We start from the raw sequence: 9692 nt of genomic DNA, 5'->3' as shown, positions 1-9692 counted from the left end.
CATGTCGCAACAGTTGTCCACATGTCGAAGGTTTGGTGTACATATGTATGTTATTAATGCGCATTAGTTTAGATGCGAATGTAATACAGTGTAACGATTTTTTATATTTATTGACAAAAACAAGAGTGACAATATCAATATTTTCTTTTGACGTAGAGGCGGCACCAGAAATGAATGTCATCGGAAGAAATATCTACATTTCAAAAGAAATAAAAATCGGTATGTAGTTACGAAACTATTTTTAAAAAAGAGGAAAACGAACATAAAACTTTAAGAGTCTTATCAGAACATGATAATTACGCGTTCGCTTTACTAGATAACTTTGGCGAGCGAATGACAGTATCGCGATCACGTGGAGAAACGAAGCACACAAGCGTCACGATCTGCAAGCGGGGCAAGAGGAACAACCGGATGAGAGGTTATGCGGAGGAAAAGGAGGGATAAAGAGAGCTGAACGTATATAACCTTACGCTAGTATCCCATCTCTCAGTTCTACTTGGAGTTCGGGCACGTGAGTCTTCGAACAAAGCTCACGCGGAGAGAAAGTTTTTATTTGTTTGGTGTGCTCGTTGTATGGGTAAGTGCGAGACGCGCGAACAATAAGATCGATATCACGATTGTATCACGTAATATCAAGATTTATGGTACTTAAATTTAAAAAAAAAAAACGGGATGTGACGTTCTACTTCCAGGAAAATCCCTTCCCACTCCATTCTCTCCAATGAAAGTCTCGTATGCCCTTTACTCCGAAAATCCCCCCCCATAAGTTATCGATGACTCCCACGCATATACGTCAGAGTAATATAAACTGTACAGCGCGAACGCAAGATGTGGGTTTGTCGATCAGAGCTTCCTGTTGCGAATGTAAAATGACGAAAGTCATCGACGTGTTTTCTCTTAATCATGCTCGAGGAAAATTGCAACCATTTTTCCTCGTATCTCCTTTCATCTAGCGACGTTCGATGACAGATGAGTTTTGATATTTTTTGTCGAGCAATCGTCCCTCGCAAATCGAGTGTGCAACATTTTCGCAGAATCGTGTGACGGGAATTGCATGTAAAAGGGCGCGGATAACGGGTGTTGTTCTGCTTTTCTCCTTTTTTTTTTCCCCTCCACAGAAAATCTTGGCACGGCAAAATACGACGCGGCGTATTTAGCACGAGCGGACGAACGCGCGAAATCGCAGACATGACGACGAAGGTCGCCAGTAGACACGTGGCACGCGCTTACGTATCTATTTGGTCGTGTATTGATTCAGCACGCGCGTCCTCTAAGCGTACATACCACCATGTTGGATACCGAGCCGACGACAAATCCGATCCGCCTTTCCGCATTTATTTCGCAGATTTTGTCTTATGGCACCGTGCTGATCCGTGTGCTTAAATAGCAGTGGACTTACGGTAATCACGGTCGTATATGTAAATATTATGATTTGCGCGAGATAACCGGGGAAAGAAAAAAATTAACGTCGACGTCATCACGATGTCGCGGTAGCGTCACATCGCAATTAGAACCCATTGTGTCCGAAGGATATTACGCGTTCTACATCGCATTGGGAATCGCTTGAAACAGATGTACAGCCGAAATCGCGTTCTTGCAATTAGAAAAATAGTTTAGTAGATTTTTTTTGCAATCTTGCCTTTTCAAAGCGCGTTTTATTAGGTCTCTTCCTCCTTTCTTTGATCCAAAGATATTTTTCAAGTGTAAACTTTATATTAAACGCGCAGAAAGCCTGTTGTAAATAATACATTATAATTTATGTTTGAATGTAGAGCGAGAGAAGGGTATAAAACACGGAGAGAGCCCTGTGGAGCCAATAAGCAGCTGCAGGGACGAGCATGGCTTTGTGCCAACGGTTGGTCGCTGGGGCAGTGAATGGCCGAGTTGACTCGAAACGTCGAAGACATGGTGCCAGCCACAGGGGCAGGCACGCGGGCCCTGGATCAGGGGTGTGCCGCTACCCCTGCCGGTTTGGGCCCATTACGAGTCACCAGCCCTGACCGTCTCCACGGTCGAACAGTATGAGGAATTAGCGGGCAGCGTTGAACTTGAAACGCAACGTTTATTGCGTGAGCATCGCTATGACACCATTGGCAATTTCCTCAGGTATGCAACACGATCATTTGTCATCACCCTTGTTTATATTTTTTGTTAATATATGTAATATTAATAACAGGTTCTATACGGACTACATTGCAAGCGGAGAAAGTGCATTGGATCGATTCTATCGTAAATATCAGCCTCTAATAACAGAAGAACACTATACTTGTGTCGGTCTTGGATTTGAATTATTACATCGATTGAAAGGCTTGAACAACCGATTCCCAGGAATAGCAAGTGGCCTCTATTTAGTATCTTGTGAAGAGGTGAGTTTTTCAAACATTTAATCATATATATTCCAAATATAGATCAATTGTGTGTGATCTGCATGATACTTGAGTTAATTTAGACAGAATCATGCTGGATAAATAATAATTAAACATATTCTCCTTTAAAATTGCTAATAATTTATTTTGTGTTGCAGACAATTATTGATATCGCCAGCTATGTAGGTGGTCCACCAGCGGCAGACAGCGGTGAGAAGGAACATGTACTAGTGTGCCTGAGAATTGAGATTAACGGACGCCGTGGTGTCATGCTACTCGATCCCGGCTACCACGTAGCGCGCGTTATCACTGTGATGGCCGATAAGTTATACCCTCACACGGGCTGGTTCACACAATCCGATGAGCCGACCTGCAAAAAAGAGTACAACTATTGTCTGTGTGCTAACGATCCTGATTATGTCGAGTGGCATGAGAGGAAAACTCGTCGACCTGGTGCCTTGGAGATGCAAGTCGCTCTCATTTATGTGGCAAGGCCATATTTAACTGCCATTGACGTTACAGAACGTAGAAATTTGGTTTACAATCACAGGAGTCTCCTTGCCAGAGATACTAAAGGCCATGTTACCGCCGGTATATATTTTCCGGTTGTATTAGACATGAATAACACACAGACCTTCACAATTTTCTACCAGACTGGTGATGGAAAGAAGCGAATTAAGATGGGATTCAATAAATTCTACAATTCATCTAAGGTACAGCACTATATCAAGATTCAAGATTTAATCAAAATGGAAAAATGTTTCGGCGAAGTCTGTATTTACCGAAATATATCTGATAGAAATGCTCTTATTGTTTATTTAGATGAGTCCTGACGCTGAGGAAATGGAGATAATATTGGAATGCGCTCGACAGCTTGACATTTCGCAGGATGCATTGGAGAATATACTCTCTGCTCTAGCCACAGTCATGAGTGACTCGTCATTTGTGGCGCAGCTATTGGCTATCGACGCGAGAATCAACACCTTAGCAGAAGCAAATTAACAGACGGAAATCACTTCACCCAAAGTAGCATCAACACAACATTACGTTTCGTTACTTTTTTTGCCGGCTTTCCTCTTACTTTTCCTTTCTCTTTTATTACTGCTGTAGTTTATTATTCATTCTTTTATTTTCTTTGTCTTAAGTGTGCTTTATTACATATTTGTAAATATGCAAGATGAATCACGCACTTTAAAAAGTATACCTTTTTTGATTATTTTAATACTTTTATACATAGAATATGATATTTTTAAAAATTGCTTTCAGATAAGTGCAACATATCTACGCAAAAATAAAATCATTAATTATTCTGTGTATAAAACTATTAATTGAAAGAAAAGGCATGTTCAAATAATGTGATTCAGCTCGTAGAACAGTGTCGTTGTTTTACAATAAATTTCGCACAGTAACGAAATTTTTGCAAATTCTCTGTTGCTATTACGTTTTCCGTGTGTAATTCAATGAAAACATTAATAAATGCGATCGAATAACATGGCTTAAAAGTAAAATTTAAGTTTTATGACTTTATATCCGCTTTTTATCTATAGAACATATACGAAGTTGATATTTTATAAGCTATTTTATATTGGTATCATTTAAAGAGTTTTTAAATGCTTAATTTTTTTAATTTTAGACTGATATAAACTTTGCGTTCTATTAATAATATTAATAGATCGATGTAATATTTTCATTGAATAATGTTGGAACAAATTATATATTACTATTCATATATAGAAAGAACTGTTCAATACAATTGTATCGGGTGGGTATAAGAGGGATAATTTTGTGTTTGGTTTAGAATAATATACAATTGTAACATTAAATTTTATCTTTATTCGAATAAATTATTTGAACGATAAAATATCGCATATAAATGTTGGTAATACCTCTTCTCATTATATATGAATTCACTTCTAAAGAGATAAACATCTTATTTGTATTGATACACGGTTTCAGAGATGATTATATAAGACAAAGTTCAGAACATATTTGAAACAAGAAATTATTTATTTTACAATTAAATATTCCATTACATAAAGGCGAACCTAGCAGAAACTCATGTCAGTATGTCTAATTACATACGTAAGCATATTTGTATTTTCTATATAAGATCTCAGAATCTAAATCTAACAAAATTTCATGACTATTCATATCTTTCATATAAACAGAATTGTACTTATTACTATTCTCATGTAATTTGTACATACTGATACACCTGATAAATCTAACACATTAAAAGATAAAACACGTTTCAACAAAAATTAACAATTCCTTTCATTAATAACAAAAATATGTATTATTCTTCAAAAATTTATTTGTTACCTTTTTCACATATAATTGAACTAAAACTATTGGAATAAATAGTTTTACAAGATAATGACTTCGCTACTTAAAAAGCTTTATACTGTATTGATTTAAGTGATTATTATATCAAAAGAAGAATGTATTTTATGAGCGAGTGGGAAAACAACCATTAGAAAAAATAATTATATAATATCCTTAAAACGTTAATAATTATGAAAAAGAAGGGTTTCTAAACCTGCTCTGTTTAAAGTGTCTTATTATCGAGGTTTTTTTATAATGGGGATAGAGTAAAGTATATTGCGAATAATAATTTGAGATGATCTAGTCGTCACTATCGGGTACAGCGTGACGCTTATTACTGACTTGTTTATCCGGCTCACGTTCACGTTTTCGAGATCCTGAGGCAGACGCTGACGTCGGTAATACTTCAGCCCTCGAAGGTGTGGCGGATTCCGGAGATTTGTAGCTGTAAATATATATCAAATTGATATTATATTTTTGTATAACATAAAAGTCGGACGAGACAAGTCTAAGAAGGAAGCTGAAGCATGAACATTTTTATGCTGGAATTATTACTGCGAAATCGTACAACTTTCAAATGTGGAAAAAAAAAAACAGAATGCAAAGAAAAAAGAATGCAAGCAATAAAAACAAATCATGCTCTCATCTTTTAATAATGTGAAATGCCATATTTTATTTCTACAATTATATTGCTCTTGAAGGTAAAAAAGAATATATTTAATATGACATATTTTTCTATTCTAAAGTAATAGAATCGGTCGTTGCCATTCCAAATATCAATGTACACTTCTGCTTCCTAATATATGTATTTATCAACATATAAATACTATTAAAAATATTAATCTAAAAACATATCACAAACAAAGATACTTGTAATTACAAATTAGTACTGGAAACAGAATTAATATAAATAAAACAAATAATAAGTAATAGAAAGAAACGCAACGTACTTACGTTGCACAAGTGTCACTGCTGTTTACTATGCTTTTAACTTATTAATATTTGCGGCTGTACCTGTAATGCAGACATAAGACGGTATATTCTATACCAATCTTAGCAGATTCGCTGCATTACGAATTATGCGTTCTATATAATAGGCCATAGTTTAAATATGATTAAAACCATAGTATTAATAACAGTACAATTATAGAATTGATAGAGCAGAATATCATGAAACAAAAACAAAACATGCCATAGAATAATTTCGAAAATGTTAACGACAAATAATCAAAGTTGTATTCTATTGTAACAGTAAATATCTCGCTGAGAATTTCATCTCTATGAAATAGTGAGACAAGACTAATAATAATATTCATAAGAAACGTTAAAATATTAATTGAAAATTGAATTAAAAAATCATAATTTTAAAAAATATTTAAAATATGGTAGACATATAAATAATTACAAAAAATAATAATACTTGTTAATAAATCTTTTTACTAGTAAAATAAAAATTTTTACTATTAAATAAAATCATTAAATAGAGCATTATTTTTTATTTATCTATGTATTGCAGTGCATTTTTTTTTCTTGTGGATAATAATACATGTGTTTATGAAAATCTAAGCCTACAATTCAGTTGAATTATGAAGTAAAATGAGTTATTTTATATATTCAATTATATATTTATAAAAAAAAATTTTTTTTGCTTTAGCTTATTTTCAAAAATATATTCTTTACATAGTCTTATAAATTTCAAATATCATAATTACTATAATATGCAGCAAATGAGAATACAAGAGAAACTAAACTTACCGTGGAGAGGCATTTTTTACTTTAGAATTCAAGGACCTTATAGCACGTCTAGGAGAGGCCACCCATCGTGTACTTCTATTAGAATGTCCACTACAAAAGCACATGACAATAAAACCAATAAATAAACAAATAAAAGAAATAAGAAAAATATTCCAATAGACAAAAGAGAATAGTAAAGAGTAAAATCATAAAAAATAATACATAAGAAAAAAATATAAATCATAATTATAATTTATAGATTAGAAATTATTTGTTTTATATTTTTATCCCAATATTATAAGAATATTGTATGACAATATTATTTAAGAAAAGAAAAGCTATAAAAATAAGCTTGCAATATAAATATGTGCAATGTGCAATATACATCTATGCTCCCTTAATAATACATATTGAAAAGCAAACATGCATATATTTATTTTAAAGCTGTATATAAAAAAAAGAGAAAATAAAAAAATATATTTATAAAATACAATATATAAAGCACATATATAAAGTTATATAATGCGGAATGTTGCATTTCCAGTTATTATTTTCTGGTGTATTTACTTTCACATACGTCTTATATAAAATTTTTCAATATTTTCTATGAATCATTATTAAAGTTAATAATCCAATTAATTAAAATTGACATAACATTGAACAAAATTTGATAATACATAAATATAAAAATTAGCACATTAAGATACAAAAATATCCAATTAATATTTAGGTAGCAATCAAAGTATTATTTCATTTATTTCACCCTAGCATGCATTCAAATTAATTAATTTATAAATATATAAAATTGTCAGCTTTAATTTAAAAGACCCACTACAATACCAAATTTTTTTAGAGTGTGATAGAATAGCATCATGACATGCACATGCCATTGTAGAAAATATCATAATGTTATGCAAAAATTTGTAAATGTGAATAGAGTATGTGAAGAGTATTATTGAATTGTTCAAAAAATTCGTAAAGATTGAGCAAATTGTGTTGAAATTTTTTTCTAGAAAGATAGAAAATTCTGAGAGGAAAGAATTATGAAGCTGTCCATAAGATGGCAGAAAGTCATCGGAGAAGAAGAGCCAATTCATTGTTGACTAAAAGTATATCTAATATAAAAAATCGTCTTCAAATTTTCCCTAAAAATCTTTACAAATTTTTTCCGAACGACCCAATATAGTACACAAAATATGTAATAAGATGTGCATATACAATCTTATAATTTGCCAATATCATACAAAAATAAACTTATATTACATATTCTTACCTTGGGTACGATTTCACTTGTTGAACAATAATTATTTACTTCAGCATTTTTAATTAAAAAAAAACTAACCTTGGTACATTTGTGGTAGATGGTAAAGCCAATTGTCTTGGCTCTGGTTGATGTCTGTAGTTACTAGCAGTTATACCTGAACCTGCAGCACCAATTGCACCAGCAACGCGTCGTGTACGCGTTTCCCACTCGTGATTGAAACTCTCTGCCTCTTCTACAATAAATAAGCATGTGATAAATTTTGTATGTAAAATAAAAAATTTCTTTTAATCTCTTTCCGTCATTAATTCATGTTATTAATTTTTATAATTTTTTACAATTTTGTAGATTATAAAAAGAATTACCTTCCTCAAGATTGATAAATTCCTGGTGTTCTTCTTCATCACCATGCACATTTCGCTCTCTTTCAAGGATATGTGCCCTTTCGCCAATATGATGACCAATAGCCATTTTTCTTGTTCCAGTACGAGAGTCGCTTACTGTCTTTTTAGTTTCTTTTATACCACCAGGTGCCACTCTTGTAGACATAGTTTCTTGATAAACTTGTGGGCGTCCATCAGGGCCACTGGACATAGTCATTACAGACTGGCTCATAAACGAATGACAATTTCCAGCTGGTGCCATATTATTCTATAAATTAAATATCAAATAATTTTAAAGTTGTTAGTTATTAATCTATGATCAATTATCTCAAATTATACTTACAAAACCAAATCTGCCATAATGTTGGTCAAATAGCGAGAGTGGCATGTCGTTGTAAGGGCTTCTACCATGATGAGGCATAAGAGCATTCTGATTCATCATGTTAAACGGGTCAGTGAGCATGGAGTTCATCATGGTATTCATGTGCCTCATGGTATTCATTGACGAGCTGTTCATAAGTAATTTAAAAATTTATTTTTTATTTTTACAGATTTTTTAATTCAAACAAATAGCAAAGTAAATTGTATTTTCTTAAGACATGTTGACTTTTAAAAAAATATAGGACAAAACAATTGATATCACAGATGAATTGCTATAGAAACTTGTTTTAATTGATATTAATAATGTCTTCACATAGATATTAAAACAATTATGTCACCAAGATTAATTGAGATATTAACTTTGATTAATCTAGTATTTCCAAATCTTTATTACAAAAATAAAGTTACTTATTAAATATAAATTTCTCATCTTCTGTAATTTTCAGAAATATGTGCCATAATGCAAAATATTTTTAACAAATTGTTGAAGCCAGCAGAGTTTTCATATTTCTACATACCAAAAAATGAAATCAACTCAATGACTTTGTGGTTTTTTCATATAAATATTCTAGTGAAAAAAAACCCTTGTAAAAAAATGTACATAAAATATACTCAACACTCTGAAATCACTCTACACTCTATCTGATGAGGTACATGAATAACTTGTTCTTCTGTATCTCAAACATATAAATTATGCCAAAAGCATAGATAAACAAACTTTAATTTCGATGCGGTACAAGTCATAAATATTAACAATGTGTCTGATAGCGTTCATTGTGACACCCATCACTTTCCACATAGAATCTTAAAAGCAACTCAAACTGATACGTGATATCCAGTAGAAATAACGGTGAGAATTACCCGAAAAAGTTGAAAATATCGTCATCACCCACATATCCGAATAAGGACATTTTGGCGAATATTCTTGGGGGCTTGAGTTCGGGATTCGAAAAATTTACTGTAGCGATCGATAGAAGACGGATTTTCTGACTGCGCGTCACACACGAAAACGACCGAATGCACTTGCAACGCGTGAGAGCATCTTCCCCAGTTGCAATCTGGAAAGTTCCAGAATGATCCACAAAGTGCGACAAACATAATGTAGAATTCACACTGCTTCTGTGTCCAATTTCCAATGGAAACAGGCAATAATAAACGTCCATTAGCTAATGCAATGCATTAAGATATTTCGCTTTAAGCGCAGACGTGCTGATGCATACGCTATCTAGTGATAGTTTCTTC

General features: G+C 32.9%; 2 protein-coding genes across 5 annotated transcripts; one reads left to right on the top strand and one right to left on the bottom strand.

The window, feature by feature from the left end:
* Positions 1-1894: 1894 nt before the first annotated feature.
* Positions 1895-4227, top strand: LOC105675084 (uncharacterized; the record flags this gene model as incomplete). The annotated part of the gene is made up of 4 exons (XM_012371887.2): positions 1895-2106; positions 2177-2366; positions 2525-3079; positions 3189-4227. Coding segments are annotated over 4 exons (1137 nt in total), but the record flags the coding sequence as incomplete, so codon positions are not given.
* A 125-nt stretch (positions 4228-4352) lies between these two features.
* On the bottom strand, positions 4353-9526 carry Mlf (myeloid leukemia factor). Of its 4 annotated transcripts, none has more exons than XM_012372047.2 (7): positions 9312-9526; positions 8413-8578; positions 8052-8337; positions 7768-7921; positions 6447-6536; positions 5642-5705; positions 4910-5136 (listed from the first exon to the last, which is right to left on the bottom strand). In XM_012372047.2, exons 1-6 carry the CDS (start codon positions 9359-9361, stop codon positions 5687-5689), a joined length of 765 nt encoding a protein of 254 aa, XP_012227470.2. In that variant the 5' UTR covers positions 9362-9526; the 3' UTR covers positions 4910-5136; positions 5642-5686. The 4 variants fall into 4 exon arrangements, with proteins under 4 accessions (XP_012227467.2, XP_012227468.2, XP_012227470.2 ...); XM_012372046.2 differs by having other exon boundaries at positions 5646-5705; XM_012372044.2 differs by lacking the exon at positions 5642-5705 and having other exon boundaries at positions 4353-5136; positions 9312-9525.
* Positions 9527-9692: the final 166 nt, after the last annotated feature.

The sequence above is a fragment of the Linepithema humile genome, chromosome 5 (assembly GCF_040581485.1).
Source record: "Linepithema humile isolate Giens D197 chromosome 5, Lhum_UNIL_v1.0, whole genome shotgun sequence".
Classification (NCBI taxonomy): domain Eukaryota; kingdom Metazoa; phylum Arthropoda; class Insecta; order Hymenoptera; family Formicidae; genus Linepithema; species Linepithema humile.
Note: the sequence above shows the minus strand (reverse complement) of the source record. Positions and strands in the feature narration are given on the sequence as shown.